The sequence below is a fragment of the Epargyreus clarus genome, unplaced genomic scaffold, assembly GCF_041222505.1.
Source record: "Epargyreus clarus isolate Ecla_fem2 unplaced genomic scaffold, WU_Ecla_fem_2.2 ptg000029l, whole genome shotgun sequence".
Lineage (NCBI taxonomy): Eukaryota > Metazoa > Arthropoda > Insecta > Lepidoptera > Hesperiidae > Epargyreus > Epargyreus clarus.
In genome coordinates this window covers 8,402,447-8,429,054 of record NW_027332235.1, presented here as the reverse complement: position 1 = coordinate 8,429,054, position 26,608 = coordinate 8,402,447, and the positions used below count along the sequence as shown (strand labels likewise).

Here is a 26,608-nt window from a genome sequence, read left to right as displayed (position 1 = left end):
GATATAATGTGGGTTCCAAGTTGAAAACTGACGAGGCATCTAAATTTCGCACAGAGATATAATTTTAGTTCAAATAATGTCTAATTTCTTGTGTGTGTGTTTTTACAGTGTATATCTTTATCGTTTACGAGTGTTCATTAATTTCCAATATGCACATTTTGAAATATCAGTGGAGGGTGCCTGGGTGAAACTCAGATTCTCCGAATGAGAGGCCGAGTTTAAGCACATAAGCCATAATATCTATAACATATTACTTATATTATCAATTACACCATACCAATCCTTGTTAAGAGCACTATAAACTGAAAGTTTAGTGAGCTGCCATCGAGCGGATATCGAGTGGAGCTTTTCAAGCGAGCTTCAACTTGTTTGAAGCTTCATTCTATTGCTCATATTGCAACGAAGTTAACATAATATGTTACTGTCGTTTTAATTCAAACATAAAGAGCAGATCTTTTATTTTTATTCGACAACTTACTATAAAAATGAGTTCGCTCACTGCGCAACTTTTAGTTTAGTTTTACAAAAGTTTTTGATGTTGAAAGAACAACTTTTTGATGACAACCGAAAATAACGTTCTCACTGGACCTAATACATATTTTTATTCAACTACAGTCATGCCATGTAAATGTTCCGGTCGTTAAATATTAGTCGTTAAACCTTTTTGGAGGCATTTTTGGGCTCAAAAACACTCACCGAAAGAGTTGCAACCAAGTCTTCAATATTATCCCACTACTGGACGCGGGTTTCTTTCAGAATGAGAGGAGCTTAGGTCACACTCCACCGCCCTGAACCAAGTGCGAATTGGTAGACTCCTTCACGATAATTTCCTTCACCGTTATAACAAGTGCTAATTAAAATTATTTTTTATACAAGTTGTTAAACATTTAAACAAGTTGTTATATAACATAATCTTATATATAAAATTCTCGTGTCACAATGTTAGTTACCGTACTCCTCCGAAACGGCTTTACCGATTTTCACCAAATATACCATATTCTACTACCATCTATTTATCATACCCCTTAGTGATAAGGTACAACCCTTATGGCAACACAACGTTAGCTGGGTCAGCTAGTAATATCTATTTTTGGTTAAATATTTTTACGTAATTTTCCTATATAATGAAGCCGTGCGAATGAAATAATGCTAATATGCTAATTACAAATATTTCCTTAAGCAAACGTTGGTTTGTTTAAATAAACTAACATCCGTTAACTCCATTTGCGGGTTTGTCGACACCGGATTTCATGGTAATTTACTTAGACAAATATATTTTGCGGAATTTTGAATAAGAATGAAGAATATGATGGCTATATAAGCATTTAAATTTTAGAAAACAGGTAGTGAATTTCATGTAAATGGATGAAGCTAATTTATACGATTTTAGCGTGACTTAAAGTGAAAAACAATCCATTTTGAAGTTGGTAGAATCCATTGGAAGGTGGTAGAACCCTTTGTGATTCGACTCCGGTGGCACCACCGTCACACCTATTTCTACCTAATAACAGCGGTGCTGGGCGCTACTGTGTTCCGGTTTGAAGGGTGTGGCAAGGGAGACAGACTTTTCCGAGGCATTCCAGCTTAGTCTTCAGGGGTAGCGGCGCATCTGTGGCCGACCTCAGGTAGGAATATCTAATCCTATCTGGGGTTGATTACAGATGTCCATGGGCGGCAGTAGCAGATAGTACCATCAAGTGGTCTGCATGCTCGTCTGCTACTCTTATATTAAAAAAATATATATTTGAAGTTGGTAAAAATCATGGTGGTTTGACTACTTCTGACACTTCCCTAGCAACCATTTATTTTACTCTGATAGCAACACTTTAGCTGTTAATAGCAACAGCTGGTGGGTTTAAGTTTGTCTCTCAACTGGGCAAAATTTATAAGAGTTTGGACCATAATAATTATCACGCTGTCCAAAGTATCGATAAGATCTTTGTACGGGGATTAATATTTATTTCGTAATGCATTAATAAATAAATATACCGCCATGCTGACTACGTACAGATTGGTGGACATAACACACCTGTGGAAATATCACCTAAATTATCACTTAACATTATTATTTATTATTATCACCTTTGGAATTATCACTATTATATCATATTTTTAATTCACTTTTATTACGCAAAAATGTATAGGATATGATACGATGTATATCGTTTTTATTACATAGTAACAATTGCTTTAATAGAAATAGTCCATGAGTTATTGTCAATATAAGGATTACATATATTAGTTCGATAAATAACTACCCAAAACAGAGTACGGCAGGGAATATTTATTTTCTTTATTAAAACGGAAACACTATATTTTCTTCATACAAGAATATTATACGATCATTTCAGATAATATTTTCTAAGATGCCTAACGCAGAGAGCTTAGATCTTAAGGATTACCTGAAGATCGAGAAAGTACCTATTTATTGGTTGCAACCTTATACTCTATTATTGGCCATAGATTTTCCCACTACTGGAGGAGGTTTGGGGCATACTCTATTACGCTGCTTCAATTTGAACAAGTATTGGCAGATATTATTAAAATTGTTGTAAATCCACTTCATTATATTTATGAAAACGAAATGTAGTGTAGCGATGGTACCACCCTGGTCAAACCATATTGGTTCTACATACATCCATAAAACTTTTACGTTCAAAAAGAGTTCTGTAAAAATGTACTTAGTATCAAATATTTTTGATTTTGATTCTCTGTATAAAAATTAAAAATCCGTGCATCTGGACGACCGGGGTTGCAGGGGAGTGGGTAAGGCAGTGGAAACAAGTTTATTTTCTCTGCAATCGTTTCAAGGTGCGGCGACTGCGCAATGTCGGTTCTTTTGATGTTTTTGCGAAGAGTTATGTTACTGTTACGTAAGCAGAAGAACCTGACTTTATTTGATGATTGATTGCTATATGCATTAGTATACTTATTTCAATAAGAATTTTTATCCAAAATCCAAGTATTTTTCCCGTGTTTTGTACAATGTGTGAGCGAGAAATATAATATACAAAAGCCAGTATTTTGAAAATCATTCTTTATTGAACAAAATTAATCGTTAAATTTTTGTCTACTATATTGGTAATGAATCTTTTCTTGATTTTAATAGAATTTTGGGCGAAATTTGTAAATATTATTTGGAAAAGAGTTTCCAAATTCCTGTATAAAATATGAAATCTAATTGATTATTTAAACCTGTTACAGATCTAAATTATTATTTTTATAATTTTTATATATGAATAATAATTTAATTGTTTATTTTAAGTAACAGAGACTTATTTTTTAATTACAATTAAAATTTTAGTTACATTACAATTTTATATGTAGAAAACTGCAATGAGAAATAATACTACAATATAATTTAATGCTAATAGCCTTTTCACTTTATAAATAAAATGTTTTTACTTTCTAAAAGTTTCAATCTTGTGTAGACCAGAATTTTCCTAAGCACTCGGTCACTTCGGGAATGAGTTCCGTCCATCCGTTGCCACGTTGGCTTACGATCCAATCCATCACCGAGAGCCAGCTCTTGTCAAAGGGATTTTTATCAAAAGCTTTCGAGTGATACCTCGAGTTTATATCTTTTTATACGTTTTTAGGCTACATAGTAAATGGACTTGAAAATTAAAATAAAGTAAATATTGTTCAATTTTGAAAGTTGGTTAAATGAGTACGGTTCGAATGGGAAGTTATCAACGCTTTAATTATTTTTATTAATTTAATAGTGGAGACCTAAAGGTTTAATAACTATCACTGTATGTATATTAACTACATGAATCATATCAAAAATCTATACTCGCTTTTGATGGAAGTATGGATGCCGACTGACTTAAATATATTGTGAAACGAAGTTCTTAAGAGTAGCGACGGATCTGTGATCAGTTCCTAGTAGAACCCATGTTCTATACGAATCGGTTACAGATGTCCAAGGACCGGTCAGATGGACTTGACAAAAAAACTCATTATAAAAATATTAGCAGTGCATTCAGTACGCATTGTAAGGCACTTCTGCAAATAGAATGAAAATACTGAAATTGAAAAATGTTGAAAGAACTAAATCATGTCGTAAGGGATAACATAGCTATATTATGTTCAATACCCACCTTATAAGGCTTCAGCATCTTCCTCAGATCCCCGCTTTCGTTCAATTTCTCCACCGTATCTGCATCCTGAAAAGATATAAAAATAATTTATTGTAACATGTTTTTGTGTCACAATTCTAAACCTATATATTTGCATATTAAAAAAATAGAAATAAGATTATTACATAATGCGTGTCATACCTATATTTTTTTTACGGATTTGACGTAAATAGTAAAAAGATATGTTTATAATAGTAATAAGATAGACTATGTATGTAATTTATTTATTTAACACCTGCCGCAAATTCTCTCCAATTACCAAGGGTTGACTGGTAGATAATGCCATTAGGCATTAAGTCTGCCCTGTTGTAATATAACTTTGTATTACTTTTACAATAAATATATAAATAAATAAATGAATAAATATGTTAGGAATAAAACTGTTTCTAGATTTGGTGCTAATTTGTTATCAGAAACAAAATACAAAAATATTGCAACAATCAACAAAATATATATTTTTTAATATTAAAACTACATATTTTTAAATTTATTTTTGTTTGGACCCATTGTGTATTTCAAGCGTGCAATATATAATCTTACATGTGGCATAAAAAACATATTTAAAAAAAATGTAAATAATTGTGTATGATTGTATAACAGAACCTTCGTAGTCAAAAGAATGCAAAAAAACACTATTTTTTATAACTTATACAATGTTTAGCTACTAATAAATTTTGTACAACATTTACCACTTTCATTTTCAAGATCAAAACCTTAACTTTTCAAGTTTATTTCCCAGCTTAGCACAGTAATTACTAAGCTTAACACAGCTGTGCACAGCCAGTGTCGCATGAATACATATGTTATTTGAGCACACGTGCGATCCTTCCCCTCTTAGCTTTTAGTGAGAATAGTCTATAGGAAGTAGATACACTGTCCACGATCTAAGAGTAAGGTATTAATAAAAAAAATACTATTTTTTACATATAAAGTAATATCACGAATGCTCATATTCACAAAAGAACCCAGATTTTTTTGTTTATTGGAAATTGAACCTGGGACCATCTTTATGTTAAAGTATTGTGGTGACTCGTTATTGAAAATGATTTGTTGAAAAATCCCTATTATGTCCGTTTGCACTTACTTTCACATAATAGCTAACCAAGAGGAATTTCCCCTAAATTTAGGAAAATATATAATTTTCAGACTGGATTTCAACAAATAAAAGAGCTAGCAACACTGGAGCGTTTTTAAGTCTAACTTCAAATCTACCATCAATCAATTTCTTCAATAAGATATTGTATAAGCATAGTATTTTAATGAGGCCAAAATATAGAGATTGAAAATAGCGTTACATAAAAAAAAATGTTAGAAGAGTATAAAAAATGACATACATGACGTTTCATTAACCAAACTTTATTGAGATAACACGTAAATGTTTACTTTTCATAAATAATATATTCATTATCACTCAACCCTTATCGGCAGCCCTTTCAAACTATATCTCTCTCCTTTTTTATCTCTCTCCTGCCTTAAGATAATTTTAATTATCAGCATAAATTTTTCCATGCGATAAAAGATAAAAACATAAAAGGGTTTTATCACTTAGCCGAAGGCAAAAGTAACCCTAAGTACACGGAAATTGAGGTTAAATGTCACGTTATAATACATTTGTTATGGAAATTTTAATGGCCTGTTCCGTAAAATTCCTCCCTTATATCCCTACATGTAATGTTACTTTTACTTTCCAGGTTTTGCTGGGGCTTACTGTATAAGATCAAATCAAATCAAATCGAATCATTTATTTTGCTTAATATAGGTATACAGTGGTTATATCCTTAAAATTGTCCTCTATATTACACCTCTCAGAGGTATGCAAAATTTTAATTAATACATAATACATAAAAAAGATTTAGTTCTATGCAAAATAAGTAGTTTTTATTTTAATCTTACGTGTATTAAACGTTCTATTAATATGGAATGTAATAGCTTATATTAAACCCCGTTTATTTTCATTGAACGTATCACAAAAGAACATATTTTTCTATACAATATTCTAACAGGCTTTTGCCTGTCTGCGCAGCTGGGTTACGGTAGACATAAATACATTAACATACTCAAAAATTATAAATAGTTTTGTCTGCCACGGTATGTGTCTGACACGGTCTGTGTCTGCAGGTGTAAATGTAAAGCAGGTGTAAGTGTAAAAAGTAACCCCTAATTCCTACAGGCAACAAGTAAAGATTTAAAACGATTAAAAAGGTTGGAAAGTTACAAAATGCTAGTAGTAAGTTAAAGGGATTGCAACTGAGAAACATACTTTCAATGAAATACATTTTTGTAATTGGTTCAATATTTTCCAAGTTTATGGTACAAAGACTGATGGATAACTTTTATAAGGATCAACCCTTTAGAGAGCAACCAGATTTATATTAAGCTGTAACCGAGAAAGTTTCGACCAAATGTTTTTTGAACTCCAATAAAATGTCAACAAGAGGCTTAAAGAATCAATGGTCGTACCAAGCAATGGTACTCGGCAGAGAAAAACCCACTCTCACATGTCATTGTTCGACTTATTAGGAAAATTCGTCGTTTTCATAAATCTTGGCTCACAAATGTGACAAAAAGCGTTGCGCATTAGTCGTTATTAGTCAATTTGTCATGAGCTGTTTTTGAGCTGGCAATTACTTTAATCGTCTTATTGTTTCGCTTTTTACCCTTAAACTTATGTCAAGTTAATATGAAGCAACGAATCTGTATTGGTCACGTATTATTGTGACAATGATTAGATCTGATAGTCGGTAATTCTGTTGGTATACAATCGCCTACAGAAATATTAGTCAAAAAAATATTAACAACAAAATCGGTAAGAAAATTTCGTAATTGAGAAATAAACGATTGGAAAGTATTTTGCATTCTTTACAATTTGTTACATAAGTTAAAAAAATATAAGATTTATTGGATCTGTTTTTATTACATAACATTCGGAGTTAAAGAAAGCAACAATATTTGTTATCTGACTTATACAATATTTGCGATAAATTTGTATACTACTTTTCCTGACACCTTAAAAATATCTCCAACATCACTTTGACAAGTGTTTATTTATTTCCGAATTTGTCACAAAAAATCACAAAGTGTGAACCCAGCTTTCGTCGGTTCACACAACAAGTGTTCTATTGTTCCGTTACGAGAAAACCTTAGAGAACAATATCGCAATTCACAATTCTCAGAAGCTGTTATAAACGCTAATTGATACTTGTGACTTTTCCGTGGATTAAAGGAAATTTTATAAAGTGTTATTTACACGTCGTGTACGGGAGATATTGTTATTATGTTTTATCACAATAATATAGTACAGTCTAGTTGTTAATTTAATTTTTTTATAATACAGAATAGGCAAACGGGTATGCTGCCCGTCTGATGGTAAAATGCCACAGTTGCTCATATACATCTGTAATCAACTTGAGTACCCTTACCATGAGTTTGGACAAATATGACTGTTTTGGTATTGGTTTACGTATTTGCCCATACAATTTCCAATCAGACACCTAGCGGATTGTATCACACCTATAGACTAGTCTAAATGTCTAAATTGACAAAATGGCGCTTTATGTTTTATCTCTCTTTTTGCGAACATGTAAGGCAGACAGAAAGACTTGAGTACTTACTTATTGTTACGTTTACTCAGTCTACTGAAGCAAACGGAATATAATATTGGATTAAATAAAACAATGTAAAGTGACAAAAACGTTAAATAACTACTACATACATAATAATAATAATATTCGAATGTCTGTCCCTTTAATCCTCTATCTCAACATAACTAGAAACTTCAGCTTTCTTTGCATACAGCGAGCGCATTCGAGAAACCTCGGAAAATTAACAAAACTTTCCCCATACTTTATTCCTTTACACAAAGAGCGCAATTTCCCTCGCAGTCGGAAAAAATAATTACGATTCAATTATGAAAGTTCCACTTGTTTTAATAAATAACTCCCTTTGTTCTTCTATCTTCATAATTCTTGGCTTCGTATACCTGATTCCTTATGGGAGGTATACGTAAGGTATAATTTACATTGAAGCTTATGTCTGAGATCTCTGACCCATTATGAAGACTAGGGAATGCAATCCGTAAGACAATTGGAATCCCGGTGTTAGCGGGATTAGGTATTCTTAAACACAACTATCTCAGTATTTGTCCCCCTTCTGCTATCTTGCAAAACTATCAAAAATTTGACTCCTAATAATTGAGTCCGCGCGCTAGTAACACATATGTATCCAATTCGCGGGATTGGAATCCTGAGTGGGATCTCGTTTACGTCCAGGATAAGTGACGGGTATAGAATGCGGGATCCCTATATCCCGGTTTGCGCTCTACAGCTGACAAACAAGTCTTTGATCCATCGTTTTTATACAAGCACATTAATGCCTGAGTGGACTGTGCAGGTGTCCAGAGGTCTAGATTTATAGTCTATTCTCGTCTAGACTATGTCTGGGTATGTATATATGATTTACAGATCGATTTCTTCGTTACGAAAATGACCTTTAAATACTATAAATAATTTTGTGCAAGTTTAACAATATTATGGATTTAATAAAGTCCACCTAGATTAATTTGTTTTTTTTTTTAATTTTGTTAACTTCAAAAGGAAAGAATAACTTAATAGGTATAATTAACATTCATTTCTCCACGTTTATGGAGCAGCTGTAACACTTTGAAAACCTAGGTATTTACTCGCCGAAAACACAATTCATAATTGAAATAGCTAACGTACTCGTAGTCGACCTGATGTAGGTGGCTACTGCTACCAATGGAAATCTGTTAAAATCTGACATGTTTTTTTTTTTTTTTTTATAATATAGGAGTAGAAGACGAGCATGCAGTCCACCTGATGGTAAGTGGCTCCTGCCACCCATGGACATCTGTAATCAACCTCAGATAGGATTAGATATTCCTACCTGAGGTCGGTCACAGATGCGCCGCTACCCCTGAGGACTAAGCCGGAACGCCTCGGAAAAATCTGTCTCCCTTACCACACCCTTCAAACCGGAACACAGCAGCGCCTAACACTGCTGTTATTAGGTAGAAATAGGTGTGGCGGTGGTGCCGCCGGAGTCAAACCACAAAGGGTTCTACCACCTTCAATGACATACTTCCTTCATGACTGACATAAGTGTAAAGTCCTGCCTGAGGTCAACCACCGGAGCGTCGTTATCCCTGAGGTCTAAGTTGGAACGCCTAGGTTAAATAACGATATCTTATTACTTAACATACTTTTATATCTTTAAAAAAAACACAGCAGCACTTATACTGCTGTTATCAAAAAAATGGGTGTGGCAGAGTAGAACCAAAAAGGTTTCTACCAACTTCAAAATCTCTTTGATTAGTACTAAGTTCATATTGTTTAATTATAACTAGCTTTGAACGTAAGTAAACATTATTTATTCAGAAATCAATCCCAGTATTGACTTTTGACCTCTAAAACCTCAATTTAATTTGTCGTGTTTACCCGACTGAGTACACTTCAGGGGCATTGACGGCAATCGACCACTGTGCAAACACTTGCCCAATAAATACCACCGTGACCGCAAAAATCCGAAACACACGTCTCCGAGACCCGAAATTCCCATGCGAATTAAGTAACTTTGGAAACCAAGTTAAGAGCAGAAACAAATTTATTAAACAACCTTATTACGTTTCAACGAGACATACATTCCAACGACACAACTTTGAGAAGCGCATAAGAAAGTTGGTTTTATACACGCTGCGATAAACGTATCGTAAGGCTTATTTCACATACGCATAAGGTTCATAAACGAATGGCTGCGAGTTACTTAACAACTATCGTAAAGTGTATTTTTTCCTTAGCAGCAGGTTGACTGATAGCCAATTAGGAATGACCTTTAAGATACGCCTGTCCTCAGTAAATTTGATGGGCGCGACGGCTCATCGCGCAATGGTTTACACATGAGGCAATTGTCACCTTGTTTCATAAGGGTGTTGCCACTGACTAAGGATCTAAATAGACTCTACATGTAATAATTTAAATAACGTCAATAAGTTTTAGTTATTAATATGACTGATACAGAATTGAAAACTGATACGCAATTGAATGATATAGTTATAAAATAGATTATATAAAAAGTAATAGTTAAGTATTGAGATTGAATTCATTTATAAGTTATTTAAAATTTATAGATAACAGTAAAATTAGTTTTATTATTATTAGTCCTATTTTAAATGTGTATACAAGGTACAATAAAACACTTTTTTGAAAAATCAAAGACACATAAAGAGTATACACAGATAAATTATTTTAAAAATTAATATTTTATTTTAGACTTATTTATCCGTTATATTATCAAAAGTCTGGTAGTAGGAGTCTGTTTAGTAGCAACATCAATGGTTGAAGATGATGTTACTGTCCGTGCGTGCTAAATGTGGGAAATAAATTTGATGAAGCAACAATATTGTTTTCTGACTTTTATGTGTAATCGTACTTTATGTTTCGCTTATTAAGTTTTATTTGTAATATAAAAGTAGCAGACGAGCATGCAATCCACCTGATGGTAAGTGGCTACTTTCGCCCATGGACATCTTCGATCTACCCCAGATAATACTAGATTCCTACCTTTTTTATAATATAGGAGTAGCAGACGAGCATGCAGTCCACCTGATGGTAAGTGGCTACTACCGCCCATGGACATCTTGACATTTCGGACATTCTTGTATATTGTAACTTGTATTCGTTATCTTATACAATTGAATTCTAAACATAATACTGTGAAGGTGGTAGAATCCTGGGTGGTTCGACTGCGGCGTCACACTGTTTCTACCTAATAACAGCAGTGTTCAGCGCTATATATATATATATATATATATATATATATAGTTCTAAGGTACACAAATAGTTATGGAATAGAAAGTTTTACAAACTAATTCTTAGTATGTAGGGCATACAATTAGAGCTAAATGGTAAGGCTAATGGACTATGAAATACAAACAACGGGAAATTTAATTGAAGGGAGATTGTATAGTTCAAGACAAATCTGACAGTAAATTACGTTAAGTACAGTAAGTTACGTCTCTCAATAGGAGTTCTAGGTTCGAATCCGGATTGTCCCTGTAGTTCCGGGACTAGAATAGGGCTACGGTATTCCCTGCCTGTCGTAAGAGGCGACTAAAAGGAGGCTTCCGTAGTTGCGGGCGGCAAAAGTGGGAGCTCGAACCGAGTTCTCCAACAAGCGCTGAGGACGGCCACCGGGGGATTTTAGTGCGGTAAAAATCCCACATAACCCGGAGTCGCTCCCACGTCGTCGGGTACCTTTTGAAGGTTTCCTCCTCTATAAGAAAAAAAAAAGGGCATACAAGCATAAAGCAGACGTGCTACCTGATGGAAAGTAGTCAACGTCGCCTATGATCATTTGAAACACCAGACGAGTTGCTCAAGTATCCCTGACTTTGAAGGAAAGCTCTCTTTGCATTTTTTAAGAGCCCCATGACATAGCGCTCCGGGTAAAACGTAAACAGCTAAGATAAAAAGTAAACAATTAGTAAGAGCGGTCTAGACACCCATGGGTTTTAAGTGAAACATATTTCTCTCTTGCAGTGCCGAGGGGTGAGCCCCAAGGTCGAGGTCAGCCTGCACGTGTAGCTCCGATCGATTGTACACGGGAGAGAGCCAGCGGACATTTTCAAGTGGAGAATAAATATTTTGTAACGAGACAATATTTACGAGCATTTATTATTTTGCGCACAGATTATTTTTTAATGGTGTGAGAAGTAATTAGCAAAATTTTCAATGAACAAAATGTTCAAAGCGCAAAATGTCCAAAAAGAAAAATATCCAAATCAAACAAATATAAAATAGCGAGTATTCCAAGCCGTGCCACATCATAAATTCCATATTGCCTAAATGTAATTTGTCTTAGATATATAAAAGCAATATATTTCATATAAGTATACGACTATACGTATACTTACAACTTACTTATTCAAGTAAGGCAGATATGATATAAGACATAAGACTATTTACAAGGTAAAGTAAATATTAAACATAAAAACATTGTGTTTTAATTATAAACGTACTATAACATCTGAGAGAAAATATATAGAGCTGAGCAATAACACTCGTGTTCTTGGTTAGATATTAAATCTGAAATGCGAAACCGTCTTTGCTACAAGCTGTTTCTTAAACGCATCATTCATGCCACCCTCCCGCATAAAACATCCAACTAATCCAGCCATGCTGTCCTAGTATACGATGGGCTTAGACAGCGTTTAAAACTAATCCAACAGGTGTTTTGAATGTACTAAGAGTTCTCGAATTTATTTTTATTTTCATGATAAAGTCTCATAAATCACAGCAATGCATTAATATGTGATGTGCTTGTTATTATGCCTTGTATGTTTGGAGTTCTGTGAGATGTCGGTATGTTAGATCTGTCTAGTTAGTGTAAGTGGTCTCGGCCGTTCTAATGAGATCAATAAAATAAATAAATTAATTAATTAAATCACAATTTTCACTTGTACAATGTACATGCTTCTTTGAGCGCCGTGTCTCATATGAATTAAATTAATTAACACTATATACTATATACTTCATATTTTGACATATAATAACTTGTTCATCATTTGGCAAAGCGAGGTCTCCCACTAGGCTAAGTGATTATGCCTGGGTAGTGACAGTGCTCCGTTAGTCTTAGTTCGAAGCTTTTAAATTTTTAGAAATCTTAAAATGATTTGGCTCTGTCTCTTGACGCGTTACGGAAAGACACCACAATAAATGTTGTACTATATATTTCATTTGTATTTTAGATATAGTTCACAAGAAACCTTGGAGATTATTAACACCGTTTTCAAATTTAGTCTACCTAAACTTTTTGAAGGTGGTAGAACCCTTTGTGGTTCGACTCCGGCGGCACCACCGCCACACCTATTTCTACCTAATAACAGCAGTGTTAGGCGCTGCTGTGTTCCGGTTTGAAGGGTGTAGCAAGGGAGACAGACTTTTCCGAGGCGTTCCAGCTTAGTCCTCAGGGGTAGCGGCGCATCTGTGGCCAACCTCAGGTAGGAATATCTAATCCTATCTGGGGTTGATTACAGATGTCCATGGGCGGCAGTAGCCATTTACCATCAGGTGGACTACATGCTCGTCTGCTACTCTTTTATTATAAAAATGGCATGAAATACACGTATTAAACAATTAATGGTGTCCGAAAGAAAATAAGTCTATCTATTGTGAGATAATATCGAATTTGAAGTGAGACGATAATAAGACAAATAGTAGGGCCAGATAAACCTATTTACCATTGGTTCCATTATCTGGTATTGAATTTACATTACATTGGATCGCAAAAAGCTTACGTATTTCAGTATTGAGATTAAATACGTTGTTGTTAAAAGAATTCCTATACAAAAAGTATTGGATATCATATTTTACTTATTAGGGATGAATTTTTGCAGTAACCACTTTTCAAAACAGCTTTTGTTCTGTTTTATAGAAATTTGTATATTAAGGGAGCTTTTATATGAACGACATGAAGTCAATATATAAAATCTGTGTTGGTTTTAACGTCTCCGCCTCTGACAAGATTGTATTTGAATTATCACAACCGGGAACGAATAAATGTGTCCACTGGCCTTGAATCGCATGAAATCTAGCCACTAGTGGTCACCCATCATACTCTCAACCTTACTTAATGTAGCCTATTTTTGTATATCGATTACAATGGATTACAATGCATGATATATGGCTTGTGAGGGTATGGGTTGATGCGAGATGAGTTAATTATAAGAAATAAAAAAAGAACAAACAAGTTGAAATTAATAATAATATAGTTTAAAAACAAAAAACACGCTATAATCGCAGAAGGAAAATCTTGACGAAGCGAATGGGAAAAAATATTAAAATCGTTTACTGTCATCAGGTCTTGACAAATGTTTAAAATTTTAAATTAATCGGATCGTTCATAGTGGGTAAAAATCGAGTTCAAAGATTCCGTTGCATACATACAGGCCAAGCTAATAAAAGCGAAGTAAAAATATACATATGTTTCTATCACTTATACAAAACACCAAATAAACAGATAATTCAGTCTAATATACACAGTAACAAAACATCATTATTTGTGGATGTATACTGAGTGCTTCATGAAATTCCCAAACTCCGATAGCGGTGTGTACTTTACATCCCAATTAATGAGCGTACTCATTAGTGCAATAATCGAGAGCAAACATGATTCATGTCTACATATGTTTGTGTTATGTAATGATTAGGGATGGGCTGACTAATCGCGAGAAATCGCATTTTTATCGACGTAATGGTTGCGCCATGTTAAAATATACATAAACATTAAAATTATAGTGTGATAGAAAATATTAAGGATATGATAAAGGAAATATAAAAGACTCAGGCAAGTTTATGAAATGATCGCTTTTTAGTTAAGAGCGACGTCATTTGCTAAAGTTTAATCCTAAGGAAGTTTTCTACACAACTAAGACAACAACTAAGTATAGTACATACATACTGAAAAAAATGTTTGCTGGTTGTGAAACTTGATACTTAACCTATCTCTATTAAAATAATGGTTTATATGGAAGTGATATTGCATATCTGAAAACATACTAAAAATAAAACCGGCGATGCATTGGCGACTTCTCTGGTGTTGCAAATGTCCATAGGCGACGGTGACTGCTTTCCATCAGGTAGCCCGTCTGCCTTATCGTTAGGTTAAATATATAAAAAAAAAAAACTAGAAAATAAAATGGAATGGAATTTTGTCAGCCATTATGCTTCCTTTTCGAAAATGTAATAATCTGTAAAATCACAGTATATTGAATACTTTGTTCGTTTGTAAAACAAATTTCGAAATTTCGATTTTAAAACAATTTTCGAATGTATCAAGATATAACAATAATTATATTATTTTCCATCCTGAATCTTCATTACATTAAATCTTAAATTTTTCGACAGTCCCTTAACAATTTAATCATTTCTATTTCATAACGGATTTAACATGGTTTGTACTAAGACAATAGGAAGTTATACAATTAACGATTTGTATTAAATTGGTATTATCCTTATTTATTTCATTAATCTTTGTTAAATTATCCTCTGTTATGAGATAAATGACAAAAGAACTTAAATCTTAAGCAGTTACAACTCCCTTTTGTTACCAATTTTGAGTCTTAGATCCATAAAATAACCTTATTACAATTTATTAAAAAAACACTTAAGTATAGCTTTTTAACCGACTTCATTTTGTAACATAGACGATGCAGTCTAGTTAAGTAGCCACTCATATGAACTGTAATTTTTCCCAGATTAATTTGGAGACTTACTCGAGGTTGGTCATAGATTAAATGTTCCCCCGGGGGACTAAGTCGGAACGCTTCGTACAAGTGTCTGTCCCTTCCCACACCATTCAAATCAGAACACGTTGAAGCTATTGCTGTCTTTGTGTTTTAATCGATTTCAAATAAATTTGTAATGGTAGCATGGTGGCCAATTCGTCGGAATCTTTTTACATGTTACGTTCCTCGATTACTCAAAGACCGATTTGGAAAATTATTATTTTGTTTCAATTGGTACACTTTCCAGCAGGTCAAATGGCCATCAGGTCCGAATCTGATAACGGGATCCTAAATAATCGAGGGTATTTTTCAAATTTTATATGCACATGGAAAGGATATTTTATTATTTCGAATAAAATCTCAATCAAATCTTAACTTTAGAGTTGCGTTACTAACATAATATATGCAAGTATAATCAGTGCGTTTCCAATACGTTCCATGTAAAGCTATTCAAAGTGAAATGAGCTACAAAAAGCAGAATCAGCTACAAAAAGTGTTGTCATTAGCAATCATTTCCTACTAAAAGACACGACTTTAATGTAGATTGTAACTATGTTCTGATTTATTCAGTTCTGTGCCAATCGTGTGTCTACTTACTTTTTGCACGATTGCGGAGAGTATTTTTCGAGCTTTTCGAGCATATGTATGTGATCACATCATTTGTGGCGCTCTGGAGCCCAAATATCTGGATGGATCTTAAGATATGATCAGTGCCGTTGGATTCATCTGAACTGTGAATGTCGTCACCCCATTATTACCCTGCTGCTGACTGGCCTCTCTTCAGGTCTAGACCTTAGTCCACCGCGCTGACCAAGGGCGAATGGGCAGAGTTCCCACATCTTTGAGAACTTTTTTATAAATAACTCTGAGGTGTAAGAATTCCTTAGGATATTTTCCTATCAATTATAACAAGTGATAATTAATATCTAATACACACATAACTTTGAAAACGCAAAGGTCCGAAGTTCAAACCCGAAATTCGAGGGATTCGAAATTCGACTCTCTTTCGATTAAGAAGCGTAGTTTAGGCTATCATCTATGTGACTACATTCCCAGTGAATAGATGAATAGACGATGTCAAAAGTATTTTATCTCTCTCTCTATGTGTGTGTGTGTTTACCGTAGTACGTAGTGTATGCAGCCACCAGGTGCAGGTTCGCGGTTATCGATTTCGTCCGGACCTGTCTGGCACGCAGCATATTTGTGGTGGCTGGAGTGGCCATGATTTTTTGAAAAGTAAGATGTCCCAATCCGATTAAAGTATGGGGCATAACCTTAAGAATCAAATTGTTTGCTGTTAATTCTTATCGTTATATATTTGCACACATACTATCTTTATCTTTAAAGGTGGTAGAACCCTTTGTGGTTCGACTCTGGCGGCATCACCGCCACACCTATTTCTACCTAATAACAGCAGTGTTGGGCGCAGCTGTGTTCCGGTTTGAAGGGTGTGGTAAGGGAGACAGACGTTTCCGAGGCATTCCAGCTAAGTCCTCAGGGGTAGCGGCGCATCTGTGGCCGACCTCGGGTAGGAATATCTAATCCTATTTGGGGTTGATTACGGATGTCCATCGGCGGCAGTAGCCACTTACCATCAGGTGGACTGCATGCTCGTTTGCTACTCTTATATTATAAAAAAAAAACATTTGGCGTTAGCGGAGAATTGTTATGGTATCTTTGTAGAGGAGAAATATGCAGCAATAGATATTTGATAGTTATAGAGATTAGATAGTTAGCTATATGTTACATCAATACTTATTTTACCAATATTGTTACTGAGGGTAATTTCTAATGTTAATTAAGTACTTCCAGGATTCATATGATATCATTCCAATTGGATTAAATGGGATTATATATTAATCACATCACTATTATAACCTATATACTCTAGTAATATTATTTGTACATTTTATTCGAGAGTCATATTGGTTAGGTTTTGCCTTCATTGTCCCTGTAGTTTCGGGACCAGAATAGGGCTACGGTATCCCCTGCCTGTCGTAAGAGGCGACTAAAAGGGGGCTTCCGGGGTTGCGGGCGGTAAGTGTGGGAGCTCGAACCGCTCGGTAAGCGACCCCGGGAAGGGCGGCGGTATGTATGGTCGCATACCGTCGTACACACCAGATGGTGTGGCGAGCGTCAAGCTCACCTGGGCAGAGCCCGACGGGGCAACGCGCTAAGAGGACTCCGGTTGCGTTCCTTTGGAGATCCTGGAGCCCTCTACGCAGCGCTGAGGACGGCCACCGGGGGGTTTTAGTGCGGTAAAAATCCCACATAACCCTGCGTTGCTCCCACGGCGCCGGGTACCTTTTGAAGGTTTCCCCCTCGTGAACAAAAAAAAAAAGGTTCTGCCTTCATGATAATAGGCAAATTTTGAGAAACGTCTCTACAACGAAGTCTCATTACAATATTTTAAACGTGTGGTTACCCTAGCTGTGCATTACAAAGGCTACGCCGGCAAATTACTCGGTTGCTACAATATTGTACTATAGCGTACTATGATAGCAGATGTTGTATTAATTTGGTCCTGAATAATAATTTTATTATTTACGAGACGTGCCCCGCCCTTTCGCTCGCGCTTAGAAATGTAAATATTTAGGTGATTTCAAAAATTTTATTTTTTTGGCGTGGAACCCTAATCATTTAAAAAAATAAAAGTAACCTTATTTTATCCTTATAGCATGAGCTAGCTGCTGGTGAAAGTCCCATCAAAATCGATCCAGCGTTTTCAGAGATTAGCCGAAACAAACAGACAGACAGACAAACATGCAGACAAAACTCTTAATATCTGTTTGTACCTATATTTGTTATAAGTACCGTATATTATTTCATGTGAAGTTAGTAAAAAGCTGTTACGTTGAATTTTTAAACAGAAAAAGTCCTATATTTTTATATAGATTGCTAACCCTGAATTATTCTAAATCTACAAGTTCCAATATAAATAATATGTAATAAGTATAGGGAATTAAAAAATAACAAACCGTTCTGACTTGATATCCTAATAGTTATGTTAGCAAGTCACACCAGTTGCTTTTTCTACACCAAAACCAATAAAAAAATGGAATGGAATACGGAATTACATGTCTGATCTCGTATGATTAAGTTGGAGCGTGAGACCAAAAAAGTAAGACAACGCTTTGCAAAACACGTTTGTGAATGTGACTTTAAGTTTAGAGGAAACGATTGGATTCAAAGGACACAAGACGATTAATTTGGTGCTTATTTGTCCAGCACTGGATTTCAAAGGGCTGGTGATTAAAATGAATTTGTGCGCACACTTTTCTGAATGTGAATTCTTATGTGATATCGAATAATATTCTACTATATGATTTGAATTTCGACTTCGGAACGGAAATGTTTACTTTTCTGACGTCATTTTAATTTTTAATTGCTATTCATGGGAACTATGAAATTTGGCAGATTTCTGTATGCTTCACTACAGATATACTCCTGTTATCTATCCAATGTCTTACATACCAAAGCTTGAAATAAAGACAGTTTTAGTATACACAAATTGTGAATTCATATTTCTAGGCAAAAATAGTACAGATTATTATCAATGATGAGCATTAGTCAGTATCTTTTGATCTGAGGTTTGACTATAAAACGAAAAAAATCCGTACCAACCCGTACCAACGCCTCTTGACATTTACCTTCCGTCCTTACTCAATCAAGTTTTCGTTGCTTGTCGATAGACATGTCTCACTATGAGCAGATAAGTGATATCTCTTTAAGATTCACTCGCTTTGGTTATATGGTTTTTATGAGGGAATTGGTCGTTTCTCACTATCTTGTGTAAATCCTTATAAAGTCGTTTATGTTTTAGTAAAAGTTCCGTTTAAATCGGTTCAGCCATTTAAAATAGTAACTTGCATAAATAGCAGGTACAATATATTTAAAAAACTGGTTATCTGTTTTAACTTGTAATAAAGAAAATGTTTTTTACGTTTGCCTTAAATTTTTTTTCGCCAATTAAACTTGTCAAAATTGAGTATTAATATTACATAACTTTGGAAATTCAGAAGTGCATATCTGAAATGTTAGTTTGGAACACTCGGCTTTCAAGTTATCTCCCGACATATATTTAAAAGGTAAAGGTAGATCTTTCCACCGGGCTAAGTACCCTTACCATGAGTTTTTAAAACATCCCACAATATTACGTTACGTTTACTCAATCCATTATTCTGTTCCGTTTGCTTCAGTAGACTGAGTAAACGTAACAATAAGTAAGTGCTCAAGTCTTTTTCTCTGCCTCACATGTTCGCAAAAAAGAGAGAAAAAATATAAAGCGCTATTTCGTCAATTCATTTAATGTTACGTTACTGACACTATAGTTGATACAAGTCGCTAGGGGCGCTGATTGGAATTTGTATGGGCAAATACGTAAACAAATGCCAAAACAGTCATATTTGTCAAAACGGAAAACTCATGGTAAGGGTAAAGAACTTCTCAGTGTTGATGGCTACATGTGGATACCGTCTTACATAAGAGGTGACCTTAGTCTTCAAGTGACAACGCATGTGGTTGGCTTCAGATAGAACATCTTCTATCTGGAGGTGGTTACAAATGTAATTGGCATTGGCCCCGTACCATCAGTCGGACAGCAGGCTACTTCAATCTTATTGACTGTCATTATTATTATTTTTATATAATATAGGAGTAGCAGACGAGCATGCAGTCCACCTGATGGTAAGTGGCTACTGCCGACCATGGACATCTGTAATCATCCCTAGATATTTCGACCTGAGGTCGACCACAGATGCGCCACTACCCCTGAGGACAAAGCTGGAACACCTCGGATAAGTATGTCTCCCTTACCCTTCAAAACAGAACACAGCAGCGCCTAACACTGCTGTTATTAGGCAGAAATAGGTGTGGCGGTGGTGCCGCCGGAGTCGAACCACAAAGGGTTCTACCACTTTCGACCTTTACCTACCTCCTTTACTTTTGTTATTAATTATTATGTTATTCCTAGCATCGTACCAACAGACAATTTTCAATAAACAAAACAAAGAAACTTGAGTTTCACAGGACAACAAAAACCAAACAACGCTATGGGCTTGAGAATAGTTCCCCAACTTCCTAGATAAGCATGGAAACTTTCAGTCAATAAAACAAAGAAGTTTCCTAGGAAAATAATAATTCGTACTCGCATTGTGTGGGCTTCAATTTATTCAGGTGACCTTTATTGAAGGGAGTGTTACGAAAATTTGACTTTGTATTAAATAAGTTAAGAAGTAACACTTCTTGACATTATGAATATTAGTGTTCATTTTTTTAGAGTAGTTAATGGTTCAATAGGACTTCAGGATATTGTTTCTATTGAACTATATGCCTAAAAGTTCCAATAGAGCCCGGAAATTTTAGTGTTATTGCTAAATCAAACAAATCCGCGCTTTGTTTACTAATTAACTAATGGTGCACTATCCTCTAGTATCAATAACGGGAAAACCGTAACTCAATCGTTTCACTCTGGGTGTTTGTATTGTGGGTATTTATTGGGTGTTTTCATTGCCTATAACATAGACTACTATTCTATATAGGAATCCTAGGGCAATTCTAACTTTAATTGTCGTTGTCAACCCATTACTGTCCACTGCTGGACATGAGTCTCCTGTCAGAATGGGAAGAATCAGGCCATAGTCCACCGTGATGGCCAAGTGCGTATTAGTTGACTTTACATACGTTTGAGAATATTTTTTTAAGATCTCTCAGGTATGCAGGTTTCTTCGCGATGTTTTCCCTCACACGAGACACGATAGTTTTTTTTTTTAAAGAGTAGCAAAAGCATGGAGTTCACGTGATGGTATGTGTCTACTGCCACCCATAGATGTCTGTAACCAATCCCAGATAAGATTAGAGTTTAACCGGAGGTCGGCTACAGTCTTTGCTACCCCTGAGGACTAATTTAGAACAAGGCCTCGGCGCTGCGTAGACGACTCCGTGGATTTCAACGAAACGCAACCAGAGTCCTCTTGGCGCGTTGCCCCGTCGGGTTCCACCCAGGCGAATTTGACGCTCGCCACACCATCTGGTGTGCACAACGGTATGCGACCACACTTACCGCTGACCATCCCAGGGTTGCTGGCCGAGCGGTTTGTGCTACCACTCTTACCGTCCGCAACCCCGGAAGCCCCGTTTTAGTCGCCTTTTACGACAGGCAGGGGATACTGTAGCCCTATTCTGGTCCCGGAACTACAGGGAAATCGCGCAGGTGGGCGTTACCTAAGCCTGCGGTGACTCTTTCTCCGAGCGGGTTCAGCGCGCTCCCTAGCTCGCTCGGCGTTAGTATCCTTACACACCTTTCAAATAGGAACAAAGCAGTGCTTGACACTACTATTGCCAGAAATAAATGTGATGGTGGTGCCTCCTGAGTCAACACCAAAGGTTTCTCTCACATTCGTTGTATTTTAAGACAGAATCATCACCTGGTAGCAAATCGTCACATTTCCAACATCAGTCTTGATTTTTAAACCCCTTTTGAACCTTATCGGAAAGCCCTACGCAAATAATTTTCCGTATTAATTAACTCACTTACCTCAGATTACGTTAACAAAAGGCTTCCGAGCTTCTGTGGCTGCATGAACAATGCACAGCAAATTCATTTACTGTGTAATTATAGCTGCTTTATGATGTTTGGGTAAGGGCAGAGTCGCTTATGAAAGCGGTAGCGATTTTGAATGCTGGCAGAATTATTCTTTTTTTTTTTTATATAATATAGGAGTAGCAGACGAGCATGCAGTCCACCTGATGGTAAGTGGCTACTGCCGCCCATGGACATCTATAATCAACCTCAGATAGGATTAGATATCCTACCTGAGGTCGGCCACAGATGCGCCGCTACCCTTGAGGACTAAGCTGGAACGCCTCGGAAAAGTATGTCTCCCTTACCACACTTACCACTTACCACACAACCAGAACACACCAGCGTTTAAGACTACTGCTATGAGGCAGAAATAGGTATGGCGGTGGTGCCGCCGGAGCCGAACCACAAAGAGTTGTACCACCTTCGAAGCTTTTACTGTAGAACCAGTAGAGTTGAGTAGCTCGCGAGTGAGTGATATAAAAGATATATATCTTCACCAAAGAGCTAATCACTCATCAACTCCGACGATTTTGAATTATATCTTTATATCCGCGTCACACTCGTCACTCACTCGGAGTCACTCGCTCGCGAGTGAGTGATGAGTCGAATGAGCGACTGACTGAGAGAGTCTGATTTGAGTCAAATGCATTACGTATTAAACACTAAATTAAAATCTTTTTTCTTTGCTAAGAATATGAAAACAGGGATATACAAATAGTGTTGGCTGTGAAATTCATATATAATTTCTTGCCAGTTTTGTATTAATTATAGGAATCAAAAATGTTGTCAAAACATTTTGATCTGATTCTCTGAACTACTGATATAAAATGTCGCTTATATCTTTACAGAGCTACTGAGCTTAAGTGAGCTAGTGAGCTAAAAGAGTGATATATATCACTGAGTTCAAAAGATATATCTCTCTCTTTTCACTTTAGTGATATATTTTGCGCACCTCTAAGAACCAGTACGGATAAAGGAGGGATTTGTCACGATACCTATTCTAGCGTGAAGTAGTTCTGCATTTTGGTAGAAGGGAGTAAATGTTGGTTAACTAACATATGAGACGACCATCTTAGCCCTTAGGAGCGGCAACGAATCTGGGAACGGCTGTAGTTAGAACCCTATTTCTATACGGAGCACAGGTAAACTCTTTTTTGCTTTATCGTTTGCTCTTTCAAACTAAAAAATAAGCTTGTAAGCGTTCATAATTTATTAAATGCAATAACATATTTACTTATTACTAGCTGACCCGGCAAACGATGTGTTGTCATATAAATAAAAAAAAATGTTAATGGTGAACAACCCTTATCACTTAGGGGTATGAAAAATAGATAATAGCCGATTCTCAGACCTACTGAATATGCATATAAAATTTGGTGAAAATCAGTAAAGCCGTTTCGGAGGAGTACGGTAACTAAACATTGTGCCACGAGAATTGTATATATGTATAAGATATTCTATCAAACTCCCTTCCGCAATTTTAAAGTATCTTAATAGCTCACAGTATCTTTGTATAACATAATATGTTTGAGCAGGATGCCGTTGACTATAGGGAATTTAACTAAGACAGTTAACTAAGGCAGTTAGTGTTCAGTATAGAGCGAAATATATCTAGAAATGCCACTGTAATTTAGCGTGTCACACAATACCTCGTTTTTCAAGTAATATTTCTAATATTTACAAATGAAATATGTTATCATAATTATAGTTAGTTAATTATAATAAAATACTTTCTAAACTCCTTACACTTAAAATTAGTTAGGAACACCATAAAAAAAAATCAGAGGTATTTATAGGAAATATAACATAGAATGGAATGTTCTTATTATTTTGCCGCAAATGGTGGTATCTCTATATATTGCTACTCAGTGGTAATATACAATTTCTTGTACAGTCAGCAGCATGACACAACATAATTAATACAAATTAATGTAGTTATTATTATGTACTTTTAAATAACGATTACGTGCATGCATAATAAATAAATATTTAGTAAATTTACCGTATGAACTATGCATATAATATTTAATTCTTGTATTTTGTAGAATTGTAGGTCCATTTATATTTTTGAATCCCACCATGGTTAAATATGTTCACTGATTTTGCACAAAGAACTGAAAAGGGCGCCATAAAAATGAACTTAAGTGCTTATCACTTAAGTTCAATACAATGAATTTTCAAAAGGTTCCTTATAGAAAATTATAAGTTTATTTTATAACGCGAATATGCTGACCTTACAAAATATGAAATCAAAACTTATAGATTGGAACTATGAGTCTCCCTAAAAGCTTGCATAGCAAAGCCTGTTACTGTACCACTCAAGCTTAAAGCCTTAATCAAGAGTTAGTTGGTACTTAAAACTTATTGTAGTCGGAAATTTAAGATAGTATATAAAGGACGATCGTATAGATTACAAGTTTTTGCCCGCGGCTTCGCCCGCGTTTAAAAGATAATAATATGACATACTAACATACATAAAACTGAAAATTCGTACCTTCATTGGAATGAAAGTGGCGACATCTGGGGAAAATTGGTCGTACCAACTCTGAAACCTTCGTGGGCTCATGGACAACAACTTTGCTAAAGATCATCACTTGATCAAATGCGTAGTTTACGATTCAATCCTTACTAATATCGATTAAAATAATGGACTTTTTGATCCAAAAAGATCGTTTCTCCGATTAATCGATCTTAGATCGCCCGATCCCTAGTTCCCCGATCCCTAGTTCCCCGATCTCTAGTTCCCCTGGAATTTCCGGGATAAAAACTATCCTATGTTCTTTCTCGGGTCTCGAACCAGTTTGTACAAAATTTTATTAAAATCGGTTCAGTGTTTATCGGTTCAGTCAGTTTAGACGTGAAGAAGAGACAGACAGACAGAGTTACTTTTGGATTTATAATATTAGTAAGGATTGTTAAGGTAATTGTAGGTGGTGGTCACCACGGATTGGAAATTTATAAACCAAACATATTGCTTACGATAAGTTTCATGGACTGCTACTTTTAAATGTTGTAGAACCTTTTGTGTTTCACGTCGGGTTCGGAGGCACCACCGTCATACCTTTTCTGCCTTGTAACAGCGCAGAAGAGCACAGTTCTGGTTTAAAGGATGCGATAGGTAAAACACTAGACATTTTATAAAAAAGTTTTTAGGTTTTATTAGTTACTTTTAGTGTGGTAAGGGAAGACACTTTCCGAGGCGTTCCAGCTTAATTCTCGGGATAGCGGCGCATTTGTGACCAAACTCAGGTGAGAATATCTAAAACTGGGGGTTGATTATAGATGTCCATGCACGGCAGTTGCCACTTGCCATCAGATGGACTGCATGCTCGTCTGCTACTACTATATTATAAAAAACTCCATAACTGAGAGCACATAAAAATATTTAACAAATAAAAACACATTAATAAATAAAATATTTTTTACAACAATTTTCACAAGAACTCTCATGAGATTACCGCTAAGATGTATTTTATACGAGAAGACGCGTAACTCTAGCTCCGGCTAATTGGCTGGAACATTTTCCAGTTTCCAAGAATTTCATGATAGGACCCACTTTATTACATAAAATCTCATATAATACAGCAATTTAATTTTAAATAGGTCTTAGACAATCTTTTTATAGTGGCTACTGCTACCCATGGACTAAGATAAGGTTTCTACCTGACGTCGGTATATTAGTTATAAGTTTATATTAGTTTCAATTAATCAGATTATATAGTAACATAAGTGTGTGTTACTATATAATCTGATTAATTGGAACACAAAAAAACAGCAGCGCTTAACACTGCTGTTATTAGGCAGAACTTAAAGTGGCGGTGGCGCCTCCGTTGAACCACAAAGCTTCGTGGTTTGAAATACTACTTTACAGTCTAGGTCGAATGGCACTAGATCCCGGAGTCCTCTACGCAGCGCTGAGGATGGTCACCGGGGGGGTTTTAGTGCGGTAAAAGTCCCACATAACCCGTCGTTGCTCCCACGGCGTCGGGTACCTTTTGAAGGTTTCCCCCTCGTCAACAAAAAAAAGGACGAATGGCACTGACCTCTGAAGTTATCTGATGTAATATAGTTTGAAAATGTATGATTTTTTAAACAACAATGATAGCCTAGTGGTTAAGAAAGTCGGCCCCTTGATCGAGGGGTCCGAGGTTAAAATCCCAGGCACGCACCTCTGAGTTTTCAAAAACTATGTGCGTATTAGAAATTAGAAATTAATTATTACTTGCTTAAACGGTGACGGAAAACATTGTGAGGAAACCTGCGTACCTGAGAGATTTATAAAAAAAATCTCAAAGGTATGTTAAGTCTACCAATACGCACTTGGCCAGCGCGGTGGACTATGGCCTGTACTTTCTCATTCTGAGAGGAAACCTGTGCCCAGCAGTGGGGCAATAATGGGTTGATGATGATGATTTGTTGATTTTAAAAGGAGCGTAGCTTTTAAATAATGAAGCAAATATAAGGTTAGTATATTTAGTAATATTGATCTATGTATTATTATGTATACTTTGATATACTCAGTCAATATTGTTATTATCGTAATACCCAGTTCTCAGAAATGTCATCAATTCGTAATGATCTATA

At 35.6% G+C, this 26,608-nt stretch overlaps 1 protein-coding gene across 1 annotated transcript in view; it reads right to left on the bottom strand.

Annotated features, from left to right (window-relative positions):
* Positions 1–26,608, bottom strand: part of LOC140754597 (glutaredoxin domain-containing cysteine-rich protein CG31559) — a 104,454-nt gene that overhangs the window by 8,181 nt on the left and 69,665 nt on the right. Inside the window, exon 4 of the mRNA XM_073089641.1 lies at positions 4,104–4,169. Within this exon, the coding sequence (XP_072945742.1) occupies positions 4,104–4,169 (66 nt within the window). The remainder of the gene's footprint in view (positions 1–4,103; positions 4,170–26,608) is intronic.